At 44.4% G+C, this 27,318-nt stretch overlaps 1 protein-coding gene across 3 annotated transcripts; it reads right to left on the bottom strand.

Annotated features, from left to right (window-relative positions):
* Nucleotides 1-10,514: 10,514 nt before the first annotated feature.
* Nucleotides 10,515-25,413, bottom strand: LOC121585765 (protein shisa-7). Of its 3 annotated transcripts, XM_045226347.1 has the most exons (7): nucleotides 25,115-25,413; nucleotides 24,652-24,730; nucleotides 17,414-21,116; nucleotides 16,958-17,112; nucleotides 16,562-16,627; nucleotides 12,663-12,857; nucleotides 10,515-12,099 (listed from the first exon to the last, which is right to left on the bottom strand). In XM_045226347.1, exons 3-7 carry the CDS (start codon nucleotides 18,154-18,156, stop codon nucleotides 11,234-11,236), a joined length of 2,025 nt encoding a protein of 674 aa, XP_045082282.1. In that variant the 5' UTR covers nucleotides 18,157-21,116; nucleotides 24,652-24,730; nucleotides 25,115-25,413; the 3' UTR covers nucleotides 10,515-11,233. The 3 variants fall into 3 exon arrangements, with proteins under 3 accessions (XP_045082282.1, XP_045082281.1, XP_045082283.1); XM_045226346.1 differs by having other exon boundaries at nucleotides 24,652-25,413; XM_045226348.1 differs by lacking the exon at nucleotides 16,562-16,627 and having other exon boundaries at nucleotides 24,652-25,413.
* Nucleotides 25,414-27,318: the final 1,905 nt, after the last annotated feature.

The following is a 27,318-nucleotide window of genomic DNA, read 5'->3' as shown; positions in this document are numbered from 1 at the left end:
ACCATGACAGTTTACGATCCAGGGTTACTCCAAACAGTTTAGTTACTTCAACTTGCTCAATTTCCACATAATTTATTACAAGATTTAGTTGAGGTTTAATTTATTTTTTATTTAACCTTTATTTAACTAGGCAAGTCAGTTAAGAACAAATTCTTATTTACAATGACGGCCTACCAAGGTTTAGGGTTTAGTGAATGATCTGTCCCAAATACAATGTTTTTAGTTTAGATGAACTTATTCCTTGCCACCCATTCTGAAACTAACTGCAGCTCTTTGTTAAGTGTTGCAGTGATTTCACTCGCTGTAGTAGCTGACGTGTATAGTGTTGAGTAATCCGCATACATAGACACACTGGCTTTACTCAAGGCCAGTGGCATGTCATTAGTAAGATTTTTTAAAGTAAGGGGCCTAGACAGCTACCCTGGGGAATTCCTTATTCTACCTGGATTATGTTGGAGAGGCTTCCATTAAAGAACACCCTCTGTGTTCTGTTAGACAGCTAACTCTTTATCCGCAATATAGCAGGGGGTGTAAAGCCATTACCCATAAATGTTTCCATCAGCAGACTATGATCAATAATGTCAAAAGCCGCACTAAAGTCTAACAAAACAGCTCCCACAATATTTGTATCGTCAATTTCTCTCAGCCAATCATCAGTCATTTGTGTAAGTGCCATGCTTGTTGAATGTCCTTCCCTATACGTGTGTTGAAAGTCTGTTGTCAATTTGTTTACAGTAAAATAGCCTTGTATCTGGTCAAAAACATTTTCTTCCAAAAGTTTACTAAGGGTTGGTAACAGACTGATTGGTCGGCTATTTGAGCCAGTAAAGGGGGCTTTACTATTCCTGGGTAGCGTAATTACTTTTGCTTCCCTCCAGGCCTAAGGGCACACACTTTCTAATAGGCTTAGATTGAAGATATGGCAAATTGGAGTGCCAATATCGTCCGCTATTATCCTCAGTAATTTTCCATCTAAGTTGTCAGACCCCGGTGGCTTGTCATTGTTGATAGACAACAATAATTTTCCACCTCATCCACACTCACTTTACGGAATTCAAAATTACAATGCTTGTCATCATTTGATCAGTTATACTTGGATGTGTAGTGTCAGTGTTTGTTGCTGGCATGTCATGCCTACATTTGCTAATCTTGCCAATAAAAAAATCATTAAAGTAATTGGCAATATCAGTGGGTTTTGTGATGAATGAGCCATCTAATTCAATGAATGATTGAGCTGAGTTTGCCTTTTTGCCCAAAATGCCATTTAAGGCGCTCCTAAGCTTTTTACTATCATTCTTTGTCAATTATCTTTGTTTCATAGTATAGTTTATTTTTATTCAGTTTAGTCACATTATTTCTCTATTTGCAGTACCTTTGCCAATCGGTTGTGCAGCCAGACTTATTTGCCATTCCTTTTGCCTCATCCCTTTCAACCATAACATTTTTCAATTCCTCATCTATCCACAGGGATTTTACAGTCATTTTCTTAATGGGTGATTGCTTATTAGTAACTGGAATAAGGAATGCCATAAATATGTCAAGTGTATCATCTAGTTGCTCCTCATTACACACCATAGACAAACACATATTCTTTACATCAACAACATAGGGATCACTACAAAACTGACTTATTGTATGACCTCTCGTACATTATATTAGGCCCAGCCTTTGGAAGTTTGGTTTTCCTAGATATGGCTACTATATGTGATCCCTACATCCGATGGATTTGGATACTGCTTTAAAGCACATTTCTGCAGCATTAGTAAATATTGTCAGCTTCCTGCTTCCCCTGTTTGTCTCCTGGCCTCTAGAGGTCAGCTGTGTTCCCCTTTGCCTTAGTTTTTCCTCATGTGTCCTAATTAGCTTATCTATGTCACCTGTGCCTTGTTTCCCCTTGAGTATTTTAGCTGTGTGTTTTCCCCTTGTTTCTCACTTGGTTATTGCGTCCTGTCTATGTGTCTCCTGCTTTGTCCCACCGTATCAGTCCTAGTAAGTTATTCAAAGTTATCTTTAGTTTGTTTTTCTCCCCTCGGGGAGTTGTTTTGTTTTGCCTCCTGTTTTGGAACATTAAATCTACTTACCTGGAGTATTGCCTGGGGTGTTTCATTTGGGTCCTACAACATCTCCTCTGTGGCTAAGGGGTAGTACCCCCAGCTCTACACATTTGAGACCGGAGTTCTAGCCCGGCTTGTGACAGAATAACCAAGTCAATCATGGACCCAGAAACACTCAGTTCCCAGGACCTGTTGGCGGTGATCATTCGACATGAGGCTTCTTTCCAGCGCCATGAAGCCGTTCTCAGCCGACAAGAGGAGCTGATGGCTAGACATTCTCAACTCCTGGCCGAAATGATGAGTTCCCTTCACCAGCTCTTTGAACGCCTCCTTGGTTCTCCCCCTTCCCCCGGTCACCTCCCAGTGACGACAGGCCTTCTCGGTTGGCGGAGCCCCGACTACCACCTCCCAAGCCCTTTTCTGGGGATCCAAGCTCTTGTCAGGGTTTCCTCACCCAATGCTCCCTCACCTTCGAGCTCCAACCCTCAAGTTTTCCCACAGACCGTTCCAAGATTGCCTACCTCATTACCCTTCTTTCAGACAAGGCGCTCGCCTGGGCCTCTGCGGTGTGGCAGTCCCAGGAGGCCTGTTGTGACTCCCACGCTGCATTTGTAGAAGAGTTCAAGCGGGTGTTCGATCATCCTGTCAGTGGGCGGGAGGCTTCCAAGCGCCTACTGTCTCTCCGTCAGGGCCCCCGAAGCACGGCAGATTTTGCCATTGAGTTCCGAACCATAGCAGCAAGGAGCGGATGGAATGATGAAGCGCTGAGGGTCTGCTTTCAGGGAGGGTTATCTGAGCCCCTTCAAGATGAGTTAGCCACCCGTGAACCAGCTGAAGATCTCGAGTCCCTCATAGCCTTGGCCATCCGCCTGGACAATCGTCTAAGAGAGCGGAGAACGGCTCGCCGTCAGGTGTCTCAGTCCCAAGTTCCTCTGAGCAGCTCTGTTTCTCCTGTTTGGACTCCGTCATTCAGAGCTGCCCCCGGCTCCTGAACTGCCCCAGGATTCCCCGGAGAGCATGCAGTTAGGCCGTTCCAGGCTTTCTTCCAACGAAAGGGAACGTCGCATGAGGGAGCGTCGGTGCCTCTACTGCGGGGTTGCCGGCCACTTCCGCTCCACTTGCCCCGAGCTTGGGAAACGCCTGTCCCCGCCCAGCTACAGGAGGGTTGTGATGGGGAAAATTAGAGCTCCTCCTACTAACGCGGTCCTAGCTATTCCAGCCACTCTGTCCTGGGAGGGCCACCAGCATCGGGTCCAGGCTATGATCGATTCCGGTGCCGCAGGTGATTTTATGGATGTAACCTTGGCTAAGGAACTTAAGATCCCTACCCAACTACTTCCTCAACCCCAGGCAGTTACAGCCTTAGATGGCAGACCTCTGGAACCAGGAAAAGTTACTGAGGCGACTCAGTCCCTGCGACTTACCATCTCTCAACACCAGCAGGAGGAGACCTTCTATCTCATTGACTCTCCCGAGTATCCTATTATCCTGGGTCACCCTTGGCTATGCAGACATAATCCCCAGATCGACTGGCCTACTGGCACCATTCTTAGCTGGGGTCCCACTTGCCAACTCACCTGCATGCTTCAGAGTTCCTCAGCCCCTAGTACCCAGTTTCAAGAGTCTGTTGACGTCTCCCGAGTCCCCAGTGTTTACCATCGGTTCAAAGCAGTGTTCAGCAAGGCCCGGGCTACTGCCTTACCGCCTCATCGCACTTATGACTGTGCCATTGATCTACTCCCTGGGTGCTGCCCTCCTAGAGGTCGGATCTTTTCCTTGTCCTCCCCGAGCACGCAGCTATGGACACCTACATTAAGGAGTCCTTGGCAGCCGGCCTCATCTATGCCTCTACTTCCCCGGCTGGGGCGGGCTTCTTTTTTGTTGAAAAGAAAGACGGGGGTCTGAGGCCTTGTATTGATTACCGGGGACTCAACAAGATCACGGTTCGGAATCGATACCCTCTTCCTCTCATGGCCACTGCTTTTGAGCTGCTTCAAGGGGCTTCCATTTTTACTAAGCTGGATCTCCGCAATGCTTACCATCTCGTGCGGATCCGGCCAGGAGACGAATGGAAGACGGCGTTCAACACGCCCACGGGACACTATGAATATCGGGTGATGCCGTTCGGGCTCACCAATGCCCCCGCAGTATTCCAAGCCCTGATTAATGATGTTCTCCGGGATATGCTTAATCTGTTCGTCTTCGTGTACCTGGACGATATCCTCATCTTCTCGAGGTCACTGAAGGAGCATGAGGGGCATGTTAGCCGGGTTCTCCAGAGGCTCCTTGACAATCACCTCTACGTTAAGCCTGAGAAGTGTGAATTTCATGTTTCTCAGACTCAGTTTCTCGGGTTTATTGTCACTCCCGGGCACCTAGAGATGGATCCCAAGAAGGTCAAGGCGGTCCACGATTGGCCCACACCTGCCACGGTCAAGGAGGTTCAACGGTTCATTGGCTTTTCTAACTTCTATCGGAAGTTCATCAAGAATTTCAGCTCGGTGGTAGCCCCCTTGACGACGCTTACCAAGGGAGGAGGGACCAAGATTCACTGGGGTCCGGAAGCAGCAGGGGCCTTCGAGGATCTCAAGCGCCGCTTCACTTCTGCTCCGATTCTGGTGACCCCTGACCCAGAGAGACCTTTCGTGGTGGAGGTGGACGCCTCAGAGGTGGGGGTGGGAGCCGTCCTGTCACAGAGGGGTGCGGATGGGAGATTACACCCTTGTGCCTTCATGTCTCGCCGCCTGTCTGAGGCCGAGCGCAACTACCACGTGGGGGATCTAGAGTTGCTTGCGGTTAAACTGGCCTTGGAAGAGTGGCGCCATTGGCTTGAGGGGGCTCAGCACCCTTTCCAGGTTCTCACAGACCACAAGAACCTGGAATATCTCCAACAGGCTAAAGCGGATGAACCCTCGGCAAGCACGATGGTCCCTTTTCTTTAATCGATTCCAGTTCATCCTGACTTACCGACCTGGCACCAAGAACGTCAAGCCGGATGCTCTGTCTCGAGTCTATTCTCCCGAGGTACAAGAGAAGCCCTTGGCATCGATTATTCCGAGGTCTAGGATCGTCGCACCTCTTCAGTGGGAACTAGAAAGAGGGGTACGAGAAGCTCTTGCCCATGAGCCCGATCCAGGCGGTGGTCCTGCCGGTCGCCTGTTCGTTCCTCTCTCGGTTCGGGCCCGCGTCTTGCAGTGGGGTCATGAGTCGCCCTTGACATGCCATCCTGGCAGTGCTCGCACACTGGAGTTCCTCCGACGGCGGTTTTGGTGGCCGTCCATCAAGAAGGACGTGCAGGTCTTTGTTGAGGCCTGCCCTGTGTGCAACCAGGGAAAGTCGACACGCCAGCGACCCCCAGGGACTGCTCCATCCCTTACCTGTTCCTCGAAGGCCATGGTCACACCTTTCTCTGGACTTTGTTACGGGACTTCCTCTATCCCAGGGCAACACCGTCATCCTGGTGGTGGTAGACCGTTTCTCTAAGGCTGCCCGGTTTATTCCCCTGCCCAAGCTGCCCTCGGCTAAGGAGACTGCGGAGCTCCTCATGAACCATGTCTTCCGGATATTTGGCATTCCCCTGGACGTGGTCTCTGACCGAGGTCCCCAATTCTCGTCCCGGTTTTGGGGGGCCTTCTGCAGGCTTATTGGGGCCACAGCCAGCCTATCGTCAGGATTCCATCCAGAGTCTAATGGCCAAACGGAACGGATTAATCAGGATCTGGAGACCACCCTGCGGTGTATGGCGGCCAGTAATCCCACGTCTTGGGCCACCTATATTATTTGGGCTGAATATGCCCACAACACCCTCCAGTCCTCAGCCACCGGATTGTCCCCCTTCGAATGCCAGTTCGGTTACAACCCTCCTTTGTTTCCAGAGGAAGAGGCGCAAGTTGGTGTTCCCTCGGCCCAGCGCTTTGTCCAACGCTGTAGGCGGACCTGGAAGAAGGCCAGGTGTACCCTCCTTCGGACCTCCCAGAGATACCAAAGTCAGGCTAATCGCCACCGCCGGACGGCCCCTAGTTTCCGAGCTGGTCAGAGAGTTTGGTTGGCCACTAAGAACTTGCCCCTCCGGGTCGAATCCAAGAAGCTTTCCCAGAGATACATCGGCCCTTTCCGCATTTCTAGAAAGGTTAACCCTGTGTCGTATCGTTTAGTTCTGCCTCGCTCCCTTAGAGTTAACCCCACTTTCCATGTTTCACTCCTTAAACCTGTCTTGTCTTCTCCTTTTGCCCCCCCACACAGACCCCCGCCACCTCCCAGGATCATAGACGGCCAGCCAGCCTACACAGTCCGCCGGATACTGGACTCCCGGAGGGTCCAGAACTCTCTGCAGTATCTGGTGGACTGGGAGGGCTACGGGCCAGAGGAGCGCTCCTGGGTTCCGGCCAGGGACATCCTGGACCCAGGGTTGATCCGAGATTTTCGCACCCTGGGGCCAGGGTGTTCTGGAAGGAACGTCAGGAGTCGTTCCTAGAGGAGGGGGTCCTGTCAGCTTCCTGCTTCCCCTGTTTGTCTCCTGGCCTCTAGAGGTCAGCTGTGTTCCCCTTTGCCTTAGTTTTTCCTCATGTGTCCTAATTAGCTTATCTATGTCACCTGTGCCTTGTTTCCCCTTGAGTATTTTAGCTGTGTGTTTTCCCCTTGTTTCTCACTTGGTTATTGCGTCCTGTCTATGTGTCTCCTGCTTTGTCCCACCGTATCAGTCCTAGTAAGTTATTCAAAGTTATCTTTAGTTTGTTTTTCTCCCCTCGGGGAGTTGTTTTGTTTTGCCTCCTGTTTTGGAACATTAAATCTACTTACCTGGAGTATTGCCTGGGGTGTTTCATTTGGGTCCTACAACATCTCCTCTGTGGCTAAGGGGTAGTACCCCCAGCTCTACACATTTGAGACCGGAGTTCTAGCCCGGCTTGTGACATATGTGATCAATACATGTTGATTATTTAATTCCTGTGCTGTTTGTAACTACCCTGGTAGGTTGACTGATAACCTGAACCAGGTTGCCGGCACTAGTTACAGTTTGATGCTTTTTCTTGAGTGGGCAACTTGATGAACGCCAGTCAATATTTAAATCACCCAGAAAATATACCTCTCTGTTGATATCACATACATTATCAAGCATTTCACACATGTTATCCAGATACTGACTGTTAACACTTGGTGGTATATAGCAGCTTCCCACAAGAATGGGCTTTAGGTGAGGCAGATTAACCTGTAGCCATATTACTTCAACAGTATTTAACATGAGATCGTCTCCAAGCTTTACAGGAATGTGGTTCTTAATATAAACGGCAACACCTCCACCATTGGCATTTCTGTATTTTCTGTAGATGTTATAACAATGTATTGATACCACTGTATCATCAAAGGTATTATCTAAATGAGTTTAAAGGCACAATACATTTTTCATCCAAATGGCAGCCCCGCCACTTGATTTGATATAACGCTGAGGGATGGGGCTGGAGAAATGTAACCACTGTCAAATTCATGGAGATATTGATGCAAACTTTTACAGTCCATGAAATCAACATATTTCTAAGCAATACGTTGTTGTTTTTTACAAAGGCATTGCTACAAAGCATATATACATTTTATTATTTAAGAATCAATGGATTCATAAAATTAATTTAAATTCTATTGAAAATGCATTCTATCTCCCGTAATTACTGACCTCAATTTTGGACAGGTGAATGACAGTGCTCAGCACCGCCACATAGTTGCAGGATCTTCTGTCTGTCTTGTCTGTTTCCTATCCATCATTAATCAGTTAGTCAGTCATCATTTGTGTTGATCTGATAAACACCAATAACCCAGTGGAAGAACAACAATTTGTCATTGTGGGTCATTTTTATTATTATCAATTGAACAGTATGATTCTACAAATGCGAGAATTCACCAATAATCAAAATAAGGGTTGCACGCTTGTGAGATCTTCACTTAATATTCTTGGAAACAGACTTGGGGTTTATCTATTAGATTAATCCCTATACATTTTTCTGAGGTATGCCAAGTTACTTGGGGAATACAGTACACCCCCGCCTCCTCATTGTCCCTTAATACAATTAGGGGCCAATAAAGCTATCTCATGCTTACTTACACTTCCTTCCATCTGGAAAACCTCACGCCACTGTCACCCCACGAGCCACACACCAAAACAACCATTCTATACCACAACCTCCCTCTTACCGCCACACACACACACACCTTCTGGAATCATTTCCTCAGACCACGCGCACACACACACACACACTAATCAACAGTACATTTACAGGCACACAGATTAATGAGGGCGTACTCAACAAAAACATAATCACATCAGTATACCTCCAAAAGTACAATAAAAACATACATTGAAAATATAACTGAATCTTCGTGTGACATAAATATATTTAGCCTCTCTTCGTTTTAGTTTAAGAAGATTCTGAAGTTTTCTCACTGTAAAAATCATTGGGCCATTCTAGTCCTATGATTGGTGATCCATAATCATGGCAAGTCACAATACATTCTCCAAACTATTCTAGCAAAATCCTAATTCTTTACAATAAATAGTAAAGTTCTTGAAAAGAGTGAAATTCCGGTCACATAAATGTAATATTATAACGAAATGCATACATTTTTACAAAAAATGTAAACAATGGAATTTTATAGCTTTTGCTCTACACCTTGAAATGTGAGAAAATTTGTTTTTGTTACATTTGCTTTGGTGAATGTAGCTTAACAAGGAAAGCTGTGATTGATGTCCTTTGTGATACTAGCCTTTTGAATCCAAAAAGCCAATATGAGTAATAATATAGCCTTGGGTTTTAAATAGTTTGTGGATTCTCTGAAAAACACAATTGTCTTACTTGTAATATCCCAAGTCAGATCAAATGTGAGATTCAGCATTCCTGAAATGACATTAAAATACACACATGGGCACACAAATACAGACGCATGTACATTACATATACACGCCATGACATCATAAGTCAGCACTATGACATCATAAACACTGGCTTTGACATCTTCATGCGGTTTGTCTTTTTACTTTGATTGCATCTGCTTTTTTTAGTCAAGAATACAAAGGTTAAAATCCATTAGAAAGTTGAATATTCAAAATCCAGGAAACATTGAGCTTCACAGAGAATAAAATAAAAATAGGGGAACTAATAATCATGGTGATGATGATGATAATAATAATCAAAGAGTAAATCTATAGTAATCATTACCATGACCATAAACACACAAACACTATACAAAGATTTAGTAATCCCTTAAGTCAAAGTGGAGAGTTCAACCCTTTCAAAAATGTCCAGTAACGACCACATCTTCCATCTTATAACCTGTCAAACGCACGAAAAAATAAACTTTTGCAAATGTACAAAATACGACATTATGTCCACCTCCACCCCTGCAATGTAAAAAAACGATAATATGATGGCTTTTTGTCACACTCAATGTCAACCTCACGAGGGCACAAAGTAGCTTTGCAGAATTTACTCTGTTTTCTTCACACTTACAAAATGTGTCAGTCATTTCTGCAGTGTTGCACAAACTGTCTCCAATATTGACACAGAAAAATGAAAAAGCCAACATAGTACAGACCACAGACAACACATAAAGAGTTTTCAGAATAGCCCTTGGTGTTAAGTGTCCATTGTCTTCTGTTCTCCCTTTCCCACCCTCCAAATATTCTGAATGGCTTGAGTTTCAGAAACAGTCATGTGGAATTCAGAGAAGTCTGTGAGTAGTGATTGGTATATTAACTACTAACAAATCAATGTATTACCTCACAATCTGTGGTAAACAGCTCAGAAAGGATTATCAATGGAGCAGGAGCTTGATTGGTTTTGGGGATTGTTTTAAGGGACAGACCCATGGGCAGGTAAACAAAGCCCTTGCATTAGCCAATAGGTAAACTCTCTGTATGTCAGTGTCCCTCAAAATTAACACAACTTCAATGAGCTTTCATTCTCATCTTATGTGTTTCGTCTTCTTCTTTCAGGTGGTCTTTAACTCCTTAAAAACATGACTGACATTGTGTGTCGAATAACAGTGTTGAAGCATTTCTGTGTGACTATAAACGTAACTGGAATCAGCTCCACAGTTTGGAAACTGACCTCAGAGCTGTGAAAATGCTCATTAGAGACTTCGGTCTCTATGGGAGTGACAGCCGTCACATCGACCAGCCAGCCAATCAGGCGAGGGTGCAAAGGTCATGCAGCAAAGTTATATTTGTGTCAAATCATGCTAATAATAACTGAATAAATCCAGCCATAATCAAGAGGTTCAACCCTTACATGACCTTATACAAAATGTTAGCAGACTAAGTTATGGCTGTAGTGTGAGATTGTGGTAGCTAGCAACTGTAATCCAAATGTGTCTATTTTCAAGTCGTCCAATCACAAATTAGGAAAGTGATAATGGGCAACTCAAACGTTCACTCAGTGTCAGCCATTAAGTCATCAGGCTATAGCAGTGTGATACACCCCCCCCCCCCCCAGAATATACATACTGTCTAACAGGGCTTTATTCCTTTCCAAAAAACAACAATTTACAGTCTCGTATTTTTTACAAAAGTCAAACCACCATCACATTGTTCGGCATTCCATTGACATCTCAGTGTCTGTTCAGATTCAAAGACAGGTTTGTTCTCTCTGTCAGAGCAGCTAGATGCTTCACAACAAGAAACTCAATAACCATTTATTCAATTAATCCACTAGTAAAAGTCATCATGTCCTAGGATAATGTTTCAATTGCACGAAAAACTTCTTGAAATTATTCATTTTTTGCTCTATACATGGCCCCTTTTTCTTTCTCCCTCCTCAACAATATGGCTGAATATTCTCTTTTCCAAGACTCACAATAACATGAATCAAATCAATAGGCTTCATTCAAAATTCCCTCTAATAATTCAATTTTCTCAATGGTTTCTTTCTATCATTGCCCTTTTCTGTGTTTCCTGGCAACAGGTAACAATGGCATCCACTCTTCTCTCACGTCTTTCATTCTTGTTGGGACGTAGCATCTTCGTCATATCCTCCTCTCTCATCAGCTTGCCCATGTCTCTCTCGTTTCTCCTTCTATTCATCTTTCTTGCCCCAATTGACCTTTCCTTCCTCTCCCTTTTCTTTCTGTGTGAACACTTTCAGCTTGAACATTCTCAACACGACCTTCATCTCTCCTTCTCCGTCGGCTTTACTCTCTCACACAGTCACCTCGTTCTTACTAGCCGTCCTCAATGTCTGGCCCCCTCCTCCGCCCCCAGGGATATATTGGAGCTGTTCGATGGTGTTCTGCCTCTTGGTGGTGAATGCCATCCTCCGCGCGTTGTGGCCCCCGATGGTCCCCGCCCCGCTCCCTGGCCCTACCCCGGCCCCTGGTCCGTGCCCATGAGGGTCCCCCCAGTTTTCTACCGGGTGGCCCGCCACACTCCTCTCCAGCTCGTGGCCCGATGTGGGGTGGGAGTTCATCTTGATCATGTGATGACGGTCCAGCGAGGGTGTGATGCAGACGTTCTGCTGTGATTGGGCCTTGTGGCTGAGGTGTCCCATTGTCTGGACCCCCATCCCCCCAAAGTCACCCATGCCCCCCATCCTGCTCATACCTACCACACTGCCCACCCCTGGCATGCCCATGCCCCCTATCCTCTCCTCCAGACAGTCGGGCGAGACTAGGAGTCTCTCGTGGGACTTGCGAAGCATCTGTGAGGTGGAGCTCTTGCTGGTGGTCATACCCTTGTAGTACTGGTGCTGCTGGTTCTTGGAGAGTCTGGAGAGGGTGTTGCCCTCACTGAGCGCCAGGAGCTGGTCCTGGGACATGACCCTCCGTGGGGGCTTGTCGAAGGCAGTCTGGTACCCCGACGACTGGGCTGGCAGAGGGTATGGGTTGGGGGTGGATGTGGGCACATGGATACATGGCCGGGAGGAGTGGAGGGATGGGGTGCCCCTGGCTCCGAGAGTGTAGTCACCGCCCCAGTGGAGGTGGTGCTGGGAGGAGTGGAAAGACAGAGGGGCGTTGTTAGGTCGTCGCTTCGATGAGTAGTAGCCAGAGTATTCATCCAGATCTTTCTCTGTTTTTTTTGTGAGTGGTAAAAAAAGAGGGAGGATGAAAGAAAGAAATTTAGAAATAACAGTTCGTGAAATTCATTCATTATTAGGTGAAACAAAGTGTTCAACATTTCTCGCCCTAAGAAGTATTTAATCTTTAAAGACTATCCCTGGACTGAGCACCCTGAGAGCCAATTTAAATGTGACCATTAGCCAACCGTTGGTTGCTCTCTCTCTGTTTATTCTACAATCCCCCTGTACATCTTCCATATTATATAGTTTTCTGGGGCACCCACTCTAGACAAACAAGCCTTTATCAACGCCCATTCTATAGACTATAGAAGCCTACATTAAGGCACATCAAAAGAGAATACATCTGACACACATCATTCTCCGCTGCTTCTCGCCTGTTATTGCTTCTTCCACACACACTCACATCTCTGGAGCTCTCTCTCTCTAACCACCACCACCAGTTCCTTCCCCCCACCTCCAGTCGCCTTCCTCCCAGCAGCGGCTGCCACCCAGACATCCAGCCCTCTCTCCGGCCCCCGCCCCATGGCCCCTCCCCCACCGCTCCCCTGCTCACCGAGCCTCTTCAGGGAGCTGTAGCGGTTGATCTCAGGTTTCATGGCCGCCTCATAGGAGGGGGGAAGCTGGGCCAGATTGTGGAAGGAGTGCGAGAAAGGGGGGTGCGGGTACAGGCCGGAGCTGTTGTTGTGCTTGCTGGTGAGGAGGGTCCCCGTGGAGGCCAGCTGGGTGTTGTTCATGCGGGGCACGCGCTCTGGAGAAGGAAGAGGAGGAAGAGAGGAGGACATTTACGGGAGCATTAACCAGGGCCCTAACACATAGGGCTACATTTAGAATGACCTACAGTGAGGGAAAAAAGTATTTGATCCCCTGCTGATTTTGTACATATCCCACTGACAAAGAAATGATCAGTCTATAATTTTAATGGTAGGTTTATTTGAACAGTGAGAGACAGAATAACAACAACAAAAATCCAGAAAAACGCATGTCAAAAATTTTATAAATTCATATGCATTTTAATGAGGGAAATAAGTATTTGACCCCCTCTCAATCAGAAAGATTTCTGGCTCCCAGGGGTCTTTTATATAGGTAACGAGCTGAGATTAGGAGCACACTCTTAAAGGGAGTGCTCCTAATCTCAGTTTGTTACCTGTATAAAAGACACCTGTCCACAGAAGAAATCAATCAATCAGATTCCAAACTCTCCACCATGGCCAAGACCAAAGAGCTCTCCAAGGATGTCAGGGACAAGATTGTAGACCTACACAAGGCTAGAATGGGCTACAAGACCATCGCCAAGCAGCTTGGTGAGAAGGTGACAACAGTTGGTGCGATTATTCGCAAATGGAAGAAACACAAAATAACTGTCAATCTCCCTCAGCCTGGGGCTCCATGCAAGCTCTCACCTCGTGGAGTTGCAATGATCATGAGGAATCAGCCCAGAACTACACAGGAGGATCTTGTCAATGATCTTAAGGCAGCTGGGACCATAGTCACCAAGAAAACAATTGGTAACTACACCGTGAAGGACTGAAATCCTGCAGCGCCCGCAAGGTCCTCCTGCTCAAGAAAGCACATATACAGGGCCGTCTGAAGTTTGTCAATGAACATCTGAATGATTCAGAGGAGAACTGGGTGAAAGTGTTGTGGTCAGTTGGGACCAAAATCGAGCTCTTTGGCATCAACTCAACTCGCCGTGTTTGGAGGAGGAGGAATGCTGCCTATGACCCCAAGAACACCATCCCCACCGTCAAACATGGAGGTGGAAACATTATGCTTTGGGGGTGTTTTTCTGCTAAGGGGACATGACAACTTCACCGCATCAAAGGGACGATGGACGGGGCCATGTACCGTCAAATCTTGGGTGAGAACCTCCTTCCCTCAGCCAGGGCATTGAAAATGGGTCATGGATGGATATTCCAGCATGACAATGACCCAAAACACACGGCCAAGGCAACAAAGGAGTGGCTCAAGAAGAAGCACATTAAGGTCCTGGAGTAGCCTAGCCAGTCTCCAGACCTTAATCCCATAGAAAATCTGTGGAGGGAGCTGAAGGTTCATGTTGCCAAACGTCAGCCTCGAAACCTTAATGACTTGGAGAAGATCTGCAAAGAGGAATGGGACAAAATCCCTCCTGAGATGTGTGCAAACCTGGTGGCCAACTACAAGAAACGTCTGACCTCTGTGATTGCCAACAAGGGTTTTGCCACCAAGTACTAAGTCATGTTTTGCAGAGGGGTCAAATACTTATTTCCCTCATTAAAATGCAAATCAATTTATAACATTTTTGACATGTGTTTTTCTGGATTTTTTTGTTGTTATTCTGTCTCTCACTGTTCAAATAAACCTACCATTAAAATTATAGACTGATCATGTCTTTGTCAGTGGGCAAACGTACAAAATCAGCAGAGGATCAAAAACTTTTTCCCCTCACTGTAACATGTTTATTAACATAATATATTTGAGTATGTTTATAAGGACCTAACACATACATACACATATATATTTACAGTGTGTATATATATATATATATATATATATATATATATATATATATATATATATATATATATATATACAGTACCAGTCAAAAGTTTGGACACACCTACTCATTCAAGGGTTTTTCCTTATTTGTACTATTTTCTACACTGTAGAATAATAGTGAAGACATCAAAACTATGAAATAACACATATGGAATCATGTAGTAACCAAAAAAGTGTTAAACTTTTTGAGATTCTTCAAAGTAGCCACCCTTTGTCTTGATGACATCTTTGCACACTCTTGGCATTCTCTCAACCAGCTTCATGAGGTAGTCACCTGGAATGCATTTAAATTAACAGGTGTGCCTTGTTAAAAGTGAATTTGTGGAATTTCTTTCCTTCTTAATGCGTTTGAGCCAATCAGTTGTGTTGTGACAAGGTAGGGGTGATATACAGAAGATAGCCCTATTTGGTAAAAGACCAAGTCCATATGATGGCAAGAACAGCTCAAATAAGCAAAGAGAAACAACAGTCCATCATTACTTTAAGACATGAAGGTCAGTCATTCCGGAAAAGCTCAGACTGCCCATCTTAATCTTTTATTTTATTACTATTTAATGAAGCTGCCAGTTGAGGACCTGTGAGGCATCTGTTTCTCAAACTAGACACTAATGTATTTGTCCTCTTGCTCAGTTGTGCACCGGGGCCTCCCATTCCTTTTTCTATTATGGTTAGAGCCAGTTTGCACTGTTCTGTGAAGGGAGAAGTACACAGCGTTGTAAGAGATCTTCAGTTTCTTGGCAATTTCTCACATGGAATAGCCTTCATTTCTCAGAACAAGAATAGACTGACGAGTTTCAGAAGAAAGTTATTTGTTTGTGACCATTTTGAGCCTGTAATCAAACCCACAATTGCTGATGCTCCAGATACTCAACTAGTCTCAAGAAGACCAGTTTTATTGCTTCTTTAATCAGCACAACAGTTTTCAGCTGTGCTAACATAATTGCAAAAGGGTTTTCTAATGATCAATTAGCCTTTTAAAATGATAAACTTGGATTAGCAAACACAACGTGCCATTGGAACACAGGACTGATGGTTGCTGATAATGGGCCTCTGTATGCCTATGTAGATATTCCATTAAAAAAATCAGCCGTTTCCAGCTACAATAGCCATTTACAACATTAACAATGTCTACACTGTATTTCTGATCAATTTGATGTTATTTTAATGGACAAAAAATTGATTTTCTTTCGAAAACAAGGACATTTCTAAGTGACCCCAAACTTTTGAACGGTAGTATATATATATATATATATATATATATATATATATATATATATATATATATATATATATATATACACACACATATATACATTTACAAGGACCTAACACATATTTGGTAGGTAGCTACATTTATAATGGGCCAACATGTATAAGTACATTTAAACTGCCCTTAAAGGTGCATATATATTGACGAAACGTGCCAATTCCTCACACATTATTAGTCTTAGAGAATTGCTGCCATTTGTAATTTGTACATTTTCAAGTCATTCTAAGGTGACTAGTATGAAGGTCCTTTGAGGTAACATATAAAACAAGCCAAGATGATTGTCTGACACTTTGGCCATTGACCATGTACAATAATGGGCAATGACGGCCAATAATGTCTTTATAACCACTGAGGGAGCACACGGGAGACATTGACCACTGTGGAGTAACACACACAGGCTTCGGTCACCTGACTTCACTCAAACCAAGGCCCACAGTGTAAGTAAGCACACTTACAGTACAAACGGATACAGTACATAGTGCATACTGAGACACTTACGAGGGAGACACACACAGAGTGAGTGGGAGCACTGATGCAGCGACTGTGTTAAGGAAACACACCTAATGGTACATGTACAACACCAGACAGATGTGTCATGATGCCAACTCACACACCCGCTGCCTGTGTTATCTAGTTAGGCTTACCCTTAGTAGCCGAGTGTTTGGGGCTGGAACCAGACACCTGGATAAAATTGTGGTGCAAGTTGCCAACTGCAAGAGAGCACAGCGAACACTGATGGTACAGCCACTTGTGCGTGTATGTGTGAGCATGAGCATTGTGTGGTGTGTGCGCTGTGGGATTACATGAGCGTGTTTAGAGTGCGAGCATGTTGATCGCGACTCCATACAGTCAGCATTACTAGGCTATTGCGTTCACCACCGCTGTCCACCATCATCACTGTAATGGGTCATATATTTGAAAACAGGCTATTACTGTGCTATTACAATGTAATAACAGCGTTATAAGAGTTATTATACTAACAGTGTTATAACATTGTTATTACAATGTTATCGTCCCATGCTTTTTGTTGCGTCACTCACTGCGGTTGTCTTTGCTCTGGAGCACCGGGGTGTAGAGGTTCTTGGGGGGACGACCGAGGCTGCCGCCTGTGGTGGCGGTGGTCAGGACGGTGCTGTTGTTCCTCTCCCCCTGTTGGACTGGGCTGGCCTGGCTGCGTAGGATGTCCACCAGGGCTCTGGGAGAAGGAGGAGAGACGAGGGGAGAGGCGGGGAATGAAAAAAGATGGACAAGGGCGAGAGAGTAGAACAAACTACTTTCCTTTCAAAAATAGAGTATTCAATTTAATTTGCCACCAATGTAAATGTGTTATTTGTTCATTGATTGTGGTTCAGTTTCATCACCCCTTTAGTCTGTGGCTTGTGACCTCAGTAAAACTTAGTAACGTGCTGAATTTCAAAGACTACAACCCACTGACAGACCCACATACACCCATACAGCCTTTTCAGACACTGCTGAATTCTCCATTCCTTTCTCACCTGGGCATGTTGATGTCTCTGTTCCGGGGTCGTCGGGATATCTTGTGGAAGGCCACCTTGATGCCCACTGCCACCACTAGGGTGAAGGAGATCACCCCTCCGATCACGTACGCCGTGCTGTTGCTCTGCTGCTGTAGCTGCTCTGAGTCTGGATCACCCCGGTTCCCCGAGGGCGGGGGGTTCGGCTGCGGTGTGTCGAGCCACCCAGGCGAGTTGTAGTTGTTGCACGACTCCTGGTCCAGGCGGCTACGCTGGTGATCACAACAGTAGCGGTAGTGGCAGGTGCCGCAGCAGTAGATGTAGGTGCCCTTGGAGCAGTTGAAAGTGCTGTCTAACTGGCCCATGACGTCGTAGTAGGCCCGGCACATGTCCACATCCACAAGGCGCCGGGGGGGTGGAGCCACCTGGGCGGCACCCAGAGGGGGTTTGAGGGCGTCAGCTGCCGTCATGTTCTGAGGGAGCTTGATCTGGGGGAGGGGCTTGGGGAGCATTTCGGGTTCTTTCGGCTCACTGTCCTGAGCGTCCTCCATTTCAGCCGCTTTAGGCGCCACCTTCGGCCCCCCCGGAGGCAGTGGCATTGGTTTGTTCCCAAAGCCGGTGAGGAGGAACAGAGTGGTGCCGCTGGGGCCGCCATTGGATAAGTGGCGCTCTGTGGTGATGGTCACGGCGGAAAGGACGAGGCCGGACACAAGGACAAATATGAGGGAGTTGCTGAACATCCTTCTGTAGGTTCTAGGCCTCATTTTTCAGCGTTTCTGAGACAATGTAAAAAAAATTAAAGGCCTGCCGGGTGTTCAAATATCAAGGTCCTCTTCCAAGAGGGATAGTGTTCTATCTTCTTTGAATTTCACTTACGTGTAAGCGTAAAAATATAAAAAGCTTCTACTCAAGGTTTCAACTTGAATACGGTGAACTAATCCTTTGTTAGTGCTTCCATGTACAGAACTAGTGTGGATGTTTTTACTTTGTTTATGAGTGATTTTTTTGTTTGTTCAAGCAATATGTGTGGCATGTAACTTGTATGTATTTATGTAAACATATCTCTCAAGCTCTCAATACAAATCCATTCCCGTTCGTAAGCAGCTTATGTAAACATTGAGGTTTTCTATATTTCTATGTTTTAGGCCTTAGCATGTACTGGCCTATATTATGGCTATACTTGTGAAAGGACTATTTTAAGTTTGTCTCGACAACTTCAACTTAGCACACAAAAACAAAACAGATGATAAGGATGCTGGAAAATGTATATATTGTAAACACCAATCAATAAAGTGTTATTTTATGGAATGGTAAGAGTAATGATAATTTTGTGGTCTCTACTGTGCAGAACTCACTAAAATGGCAAGTATGGGTTGTCTTTCTTTATGATAGGCAGCATTATCTTGTAAACAAAATCAATGTGTAAACGTTTCGAACCCTTCGGAGTCTTTTGAACTATGGCACAAAGTTATGAATAATGTAGCTAGCAAATCCTCTTTGAAGGGCAGGTGTAGTCTGTAAACATTAAGCGTTGTATGTAAACTTCATTTTCTTTATTTGAGTACCTATGCTTAATTGTATTATCACTTGGAATTGGCACTTCAGTTTTCTGTTGTAGGTATTTGACCTGCAAACCTTTACGTAAAACTTTGTTTGAATTGTAAACAATTGTGTTGGCAGCTTTAGGTGTCTCTAATTCATCATGTCAATAAACGTGCTAGAACAGATTTGGCACTGTTTATTATCAGTATTAGCTTGATAGTGTCCTTTCTTCTGCACTGAACTTTCTATTTGTTCACAAATAAACTATTTGAATATTGAGAGAAAGGAAATAGAGGTGGGGTGGTCAATTGAGGAAATATTATTCAGAGAGATTTGGGATTCTAAATTCTGACTCAAATACAGTGGTTGAAAGCCTACAGGGTTTGCACTAGGAGACAAGGACCAATCACAAAAGCTTGTCACAAGGTCCGGTGAAAGTGGGTACTGCAGAAATGTACCAAGCAGCATATATAGTTGAGACAGACTGGGACCACACAATTTACACCTAACTTAGTGAGAAAGGAAAAACTAAGATATAACACAGGGAATGATGGACAAAATGAATAAAGGCAGCCGGAGATAGTACAAAATGTTTTGGTGAATTAGGACTGGTGATGGGAGGTGGAGTGACGAAAGGAGGCTAAGGATCTATGTGTGTTTGATCCCCTTGCGTGAGTGTCTCTGCTCTGAGTTTAACTCTGCCCAACAGAATAGAACGAAGGTGGGCTTGGGCCCGGTTCTGGCAGGACAGCGCGGCTCCGCCCACAGAACAGACATGAAAATGTCTGGATTCATTCGTTCAATGCAGAATATGTGGAGAAAATGTACACAACGATATGGTCACTTTCCAGCCTAATCTAACCTGGGCTGATGACTACAGATACATGGTAATTGTGACCTAAAAGAGAAAGGTAGAACAATCTAATATAAATAGCTTTATAGGCTATTTCCTTATGAAAAATGTAGTAAATGGTATCCTAGTATCATATAAGCTATATTTGAAAGTCACTATATGAGATGGTGTCGATGCAAAGAAATCTTAAACATAGTGAGATGATAGTTCTAAATGTTTGGTCATAGTATGACTGGTGTAATATGGCTTAAGTGTTAAAGTGTATCTCCTTTGACAGACAACAGCAATACGCTGAGGGGCTGTGTTGCATGTTTTGAGAGGAAAAAAATAAGAACACAAAGGTTTGAATATCATTCGGGTTAAAAGGAAACGGGGGGCTTTTCAGATTGTTAAATGTGGCGTGCCTACATGTGCTGTATGGGAGAATGCTGGAGAGATTCTGACAGAGAAAAATAAAAAAATTGAGGTAGACATTGAGGGAGATAAGCAAAGTAGCGACAGAATAGCAGCAAGGTCAATTTATCACGTTATATGTGAATTGTCTTGCCCTTCAGTCAGTCAAAGCCTAGTTCGATTGATCGATCTGGGGCCGAGCTGTCAGAGCCTGAGCAAGTTTGTGAGTTGTCACTGCTTACCATGCTCCAGCTAATGCACTACAAACAAATACAGGCCACCATTAATGATTAGTATAATGAACCAATAATGCACTATTCATACAAATCTGAAATATTTTTTTTAACACTGACGAAGGACAATGAATGTACGTTTAACACCTCTCTACAGGCATTAGGCTAACTCTCCACAATGTGGTTTTAACTACTTTTTTATTGATAGAATGTTATGAGTTTATGTATGCTTTGAGCTTCAATGCTATTTTGATATAATAGGGATCTGAAATTTGTATTTTATGTGTTAGGGAGACTAATTCAAAATGACTATTTTGATATTGAATGTGAACGCTGTGTGAACTCAAGATGACACTAACTGAAATATAAGATATGAATGATACATTTGACTTTTTGATAGTTTCGTCGTTGTTGTTATTTTGCACAGTTTGTATGGCACTGGTTTTGGTCTCGCTTGAAACAAAACAGGGAAGAAAGAAACAGTCAGTACAAATGAAGGTCCAAAATCACCCCCAAAAAGAAAAAAGGGATGTAGAAAGTCTGTTGTAATTAGCAAACAGCCTCTGGATCAAAAGCAGGGGAGAACATCCCCCTAGTTGTTCCACCTGGCCGAGACAGTCATGATGACATAATCCAGGTTTGAGGTTCTTTCAGTTCTTTGCTTTTTTCAAATGTCTTCTAATTTACTTATTCTAAATTGGCACTGCAATAAGAAGAAGAGAGCAAGCAGAAAAATGGATGACTCTTTCTTATTACACAGTTTAGCCATCATGTTTCTATTCTAGGAGAGTTAGGTACAAGACATAAACTGAGGTTGCAAAACATTAATGACACCTGCTCTTTCCATGACATAGACTGACCAGGTGAATCCAGGTGAAAGCTATGATCCCTTATTGATGTCACTTGTTAAATCCACTCAATGTAGATGAAGGGGAGGAGACAGGTTAAAGAAGGATTTTAAAGTCTTGAGACAATTGAGACATGGATTGTGTATGTGTGCCATTCAGAGGGTGAATGGGCAAGACAAAATCTTTAAGTGCCTTTGAACGGGGTATGGTAGTAGGTGCCAGGAGCTGCTGGGTTTTTCATGCTCAACAGTTTCCCGTGTGTATCAAGAACGGTCCACCACCCAAAGGACATCCAGCCAACTTGACACAACTGTGGGAAGCATTGGAGTCAACATGGGCCAGCATCCATGTAGAACGCTTTTGACACCTTGTAGAGTACATGCCCAGACGAATTTAGGCTGTTCTGAGGGCAAAAGGGGGGGTGCAACTTAATATTAGGAAGGTGTCTTTAACGTTTTGTACACTCAGTGTACAAAAGCACTGGTAATACCAACACTGAACAAGCATGCATGATTACTCCTACATAAACAGTTGGCTAATAACTGATATAAGCAGTAATTAACTAGTGCTAACATTCACTCTGTTTAGCTAAATTGATTCATATTTCAGATTACGAGATATCCACGTTGTAAAAATGACAATGCATATTGCATTCATTTAAAACCAACGATTTCATTTATTCTAATCGTCATACTGTCAGCAAATCTGTAACATCATACGATTCAGAAAAGCTCATCCTTTCACACCAGACCTTGAATATCACAGTCATAGACTCCTGAGGACTACATTCTCATACAATCCTTCGTTATGTAAGGACCTGCGAGATCACACTACATTAACATCAACTTCGAGAGAATAGACATGTTTTGACTTCAACAAAAACAGCTAGATGGGACATGATGATGAGAGACACCATATGGATAGTAATGACACAGAGAGACGAGTAGGTCTCATAGTAAGGACTATCCCTCAAGAGGAGAAAGGAGGGGAGAAGAGTAGGTCTCATAGTAAGGACTATCCCTCAAGAGGAGAAAGGAGGGGAGAAGAGTAGGTCTCATAGTAAGGACTATCCCTCAAGAGGAGAAAGGAGGGGAGAAGAGTAGGTCTCATAGTAAGGACTATCCCTCAAGAGGAGAAAGGAGGGGAGAAGAGTAGGTCTCATAGTAAGGACTATCCCTCAAGAGGAGAAAGGAGGGGAGAAGAGTAGGTCTCATAGTAAGGACTATCCCTCAAGAGGAGAAAGGAGGGGAGAAGAGTAGGTCTCATAGTAAGGACTATCCCTCAAAAGGAGAAAGGAGGGGAGAAGAGTAGGTCTCATAGTAAGGACTATCCCTCAAGAGGAGAAAGGAGGGGGAGAAGAGTAGGTCTCATAGTAAGGACTATCCCTCAAGAGGAGAAAGGAGGGGAGAAGAGTAGGTCTCATAGTAAGGACTATCCCTCAAGAGGAGAAAGGAGGGGAGAAGAGTAGGTCTCATAGTAAGGACTATCCCTCAAGAGGAGAAAGGAGGGGAGAAGAGTAGGTCTCATAGTAAGGACTATCCCTCAAGAGGAGAAAGGAGGGGAGAAGAGTAGGTCTCATAGTAAGGACTATCCCTCAAGAGGAGAAAGGAGGGGAGAAGAGTAGGTCTCATAGTAAGGACTATCCCTCAAGAGGAGAAAGGAGGGGAGAAGAGTAGGTCTCATAGTAAGGACTATCCCTCAAGAGGAAAAAGGAGGGGAGAAGAGTAGGTCTCATAGTAAGGACTATCCCTCAAGAGGAGAAAGGAGGGGAGAAGAGTAGGTCTCATAGTAAGGACTATCCCTCAAGAGGAGAAAGGAGGGGAGAAGCCACAGATGTGAGCAGAGTGGGGGGGTTTCCCGGAAGGGGAGTATTGTTTCAAGATGGGAGGAGGAAAAAAGGAGGCAAAGCTTGGTTGGAAGCCCTAACAGTGGAGTCTCTTGTGCTGAAAAGTTAAGGGTGCCTTTAAAATCAATGACTGCCCTCGGGCCCTTTCCATTCCGTTTCCTTGATGCAGCAATTAAGAAGGTATTGACAACAGCTGATCTCCTCTAATGTGATGCTTTCTAGGCAGACACATCGTTTCGACAGACACACCACTCGTCCTAGCCACAAATAGGGAGATGTTATGAGTCTGTTCGGTTGCATATGGAACAGAGCATTCCGAACATGTACGCTGCCTGAGCATCTGCATATGCCTGGCCCCTACCACGAGCACACATCTTAAAGAGACAGTGCACATGCTGACACACAGCGTGTCAGCACTACACTGACCCCCCCTCGCTCCCACCTCCCTCCCTCCCGCTCTCTCTCTGCCAGCGAGTGGGCTGGAGCAGGCTCTCTCAGAATAGCACTGCAGCATTGAACGAGAGGAAGAGTGAGAAAGGGAAGGAGCAACACCGTCCTCCACTTTCTCTCTATATCCATACATATCCGTCTATTGTCTTATCGATGCCCTTCGTTGTACAATGGGCTTCGCTTCACCTCTTCTCCTTTCCCAAGGATCTCTCCATCTATCTCGCCCTCCTCCCATGCTGCTCAGTGTCAGATGTTTGTCCACCCCACTGCTCCTCTTGTTCATCCCCTCCATCCATCCCCTCCATCCCTCCCCTCCATCCATCCCCTCCATCCATCCCCTCCAGCCCCTCCATCCCCCCCCCCCACCTTTTCTCCCCATCTCTCTCTGGACTGAAGCATGCTGGTTCAAAAGGCAGTGCACTAGGACAGTGAGCAACAGTGTCCTTTGTAATTAGGTGTCAGCATGCATAGGCCTCTGAAGACAAGAAATCATGAATTATGGAAGCAACTTAATTACCGTAGACCTATTACTGACTCCCTTGATAGTGAATGATAATTACCTTTAATAATGGGAAATGCCATAGTATTTTTGATAAGGGTAATTGCACCATTATTGAACTATTGTGGCTGTTTCTCAATGTGCCATATCATGTAGCGTTCATTGAGCTTAGTCTATAGGCTATTTGTGGGAGATTATATATGGACAAGCCTCCCACAGCTGAGGTTTTGGGCAGCAAACAGGTGCCTCTATGTGACAATGTTATCAAAGCAAAACCATATCCATACACATTAAAGTTAGGCAGGCTTGCTGACCATGAGCATTATGGCACGGTTGGTGTGTCGACATTTGCATTCATGTGGCGTTGCTCACGTTGGAACAATTCATACAGTAATTGTGTGTATAGGCCAATTCACACACTTCCATTTTCTATTGCTGCTAGGTGACTTCATTTATGGGGGAAACGGACAAGATAAACACAAAATGGGAGGGTAGTTATGGTGGTCGAGGCTCAAAGAGCGAGACCTGTTCACGTGCGCGTTTCATTAGGCAATGTTGCAGCACTAAACAGAAACAAAATGAAGGAACGACTTACCTGCGTGTCTCTGGTTGTATTCAAAGGGTATTAAGATGATCTATTTTTAGATGCGGTCGTCAGGCCCGTCACCATGTTTCTTTGAAATTAAACAAGGAAAAAAATATTGCCGCACATCAATTGTTGCCGATTGATGCCAACACAATAATGGCAATATAAATTGAGCATCACAATAAAAGGCCATAGATTGGGGTTCATACGCGGATGCGCTCGTCTCTTTCAAATATTAAATAATTACACCAAAATGGTATGTGTCATATGGTCAAAAATATATTTTTTTTCACAAGAAGAGAAAAATTAGCACTCAATTAATAATCAACCTCCATCCTAAATTGCGTGAGTCGTGTTTATCTATCCAGTCGAATGAGGCTGTGGAAATCCGTTTTCAAGCTTTTGAAGTTATGCAAACAGGAGAACAGTAATCAGATTTGTTCATTAAAAAGTGTTCAAAAGGTAGCTTTACCGGTTGTCTTAATAGTCCATTCACCAACGTTGGATCTTTATTGTGATTCCCGGAAAATAATTGATCATGCCTACATTTTCCATTGTAATTCCAGGTGAGGATGAAATGAATTGGTCTCGAAGGACATGTTTCTCTCCGAATAGACATAGAAAATCGCACAATAATAAAAAAAAACGAGAGGGAGCGCGTCTGAAAATATATTTTCTGATATAATTTAGATAATCACATATTGCTATTTCCTTTTAGCGGTGACTATAATCGTCATTGCGCTCACCCTTTACTATAGAGGTTCCACAGCGTTGATGAAATTCGCAAAAAGTGATTGCTTTCACAAAGGTCCGCCACACTCGGTGCTCATTCATTGATTGGACAATATGGTAGGCCTACTTGTCCACGTTTCCATTTGTTAAGTGGGCAAAAGTATCTACCAATCGGTTACACGCTTTATTCCCAATGAGATATTTCTTTCGCGGAACCATTGGTTCACAAACCGGGATGAAATGGAATGGTTTAAACGCATGCACCAAGAGCGAACACGCACACACCTTCAAATGGCACAATTAGTCTATTCTATGTGCCCAACAAAGCTCATTGCAATTAACAGTGGAATGTAAAAAATCTAAAACACTAGCAGAGTGATGGGGGAAAAATTGACACTGCTTTACAGCGTTTCATGGGGAAATAGATGGAGAGGGAAGAGTCTAGGATAATGCAGTGTCATTAGTTGCCTTGACAACCATGTCCATGTGTTTCAGCTAATTATGAATTGGATGGAAATTAGTAGATGCTTGTTTCCTTCTTCCCAGTCATTGCCCCATTCACTAAATGACATCATCATAAGAAAAAAGGAAATATGCAAATAACTTCAATTTGTTGCACAAACTGTTCCCAAAATCTCTCAGGCATGCCTTCCCTCAGTGACAGATAAATAACAGTACCCTGTAGGCTACATAAAACAGAGCATAATAGAAAATAATATGCATCAAAGGCTACCATAAAGTCCACCATTGGTGGAAGCATTATTATGTGACAGAGGCAGCAATATTGACCAGTGTAGCAGAACAGGAGCACACTGCAGGACTGCATGGGTTCAGGGGCCACACAGAGGGTTTTCTATAACATGGCACACAGTGACTCTTTGAGCCAGGGTTAGGCAACTGTCCAAATCACCACTTCTTGCCAGTGATTACTCTGAACGTCAATATATCAATGAATTAACCAATCACATCATCAATATTGTCTCCAAGAGGCTAACAAATATGGCAATAGTCATTTTAACAACAAAGGTAATTGCTGACCAGTCACTTCGCAAATGAAAACTCTGAAATTGTATCTGAATGAAATGTCCAGAGACTCACGTTTCACTCCATAATAACAATTTGAGGACAGGCTAAAAGAGGACCCTTGTGAACCAGCCACAGGAAATTCTCCCCCCTGAACAGGAAATGGAGAATTCTCAGGGGTATCTACAGTCAATGGGTAAGCCCACCCATATGAAGCAGACAGGGTGTCCGGTGTTGAGGGATTGCACCTCACAATGACAATGTGTAGACTTTGGTCAATTTCTTACTTTGTGTTGTCTTGTAGTCTTAGATCCAAAGAAAGAGAAATGTTCAGCTAGTCCTTGAGGGCATTACAAGAGCCTGTTGATGGCTATGCCAAAATATACTGATATAATGAGTATGTTGGTCAAAAGGGTACTGTAATGTAAGATAGTAATGGCTGACCTATTACTCATTTCAGGCTTTGGGTCAGGCTTTGGACCCGCCCCCTTTTTTGGCGTAACTACAAAGCATATGGATGTATACAGTATATGAACCATTGAACAAAAAAGGATCAAATCTGGGTCGTATGAAGACAGAGATAACGACAAGCTCCCAGATGTGACGTGGGTGAGTGTTAAGGCATAAGGAGCCTTTCCTCACCATTTGCGTCACTTCCTCCATTCCATGTCTTGAGGGCAAAAGAGAAGCATCGTCGCCATCGCTATGTAGGCCTTTCAGCAGTAGACCTGCCAGACCTCTATTCAGTCAACAGTGCAGGATGACTCAAAGTGTCCTCTGGCCAGGATGGAGTCGGAGTGCATCACAAATACACACACACTTTGACACACAGCACCTTCAGATACACAGGGCCAAGCACCCCTGGCTCCCAAACATTTCCAGGCAGTAGTCCATGACCAGGTTAAATCATGTCATCAAGTA

This window comes from Coregonus clupeaformis, chromosome 17, assembly GCF_020615455.1.
Source record: "Coregonus clupeaformis isolate EN_2021a chromosome 17, ASM2061545v1, whole genome shotgun sequence".
Lineage (NCBI taxonomy): Eukaryota > Metazoa > Chordata > Actinopteri > Salmoniformes > Salmonidae > Coregonus > Coregonus clupeaformis.
The sequence above is the reverse complement of the archived record's forward strand: the minus strand, read 5'-3'. Positions and strand labels throughout refer to the sequence as shown.

Excerpts from the sequence above, each read along its gene's own strand:
- LOC121585765 (XM_045226346.1), bottom strand. The coding sequence starts at position 18,156 with ATGAGGCCTAGAACCTACAGAAGGATGTTCAGCAACTCCCTCATATTT. Across the intron at positions 16,628-16,957 it reads CCAGAGCAAAGACAACCGCA|TTGGCAACTTGCACCACAAT; the intron begins GTGAGTGACGCA and ends GCTCTCTTGCAG. Across the intron at positions 12,858-16,561 it reads CAAACACTCGGCTACTAAGG|AGCGCGTGCCCCGCATGAAC; the intron begins GTAAGCCTAACT and ends TTCCTTCTCCAG.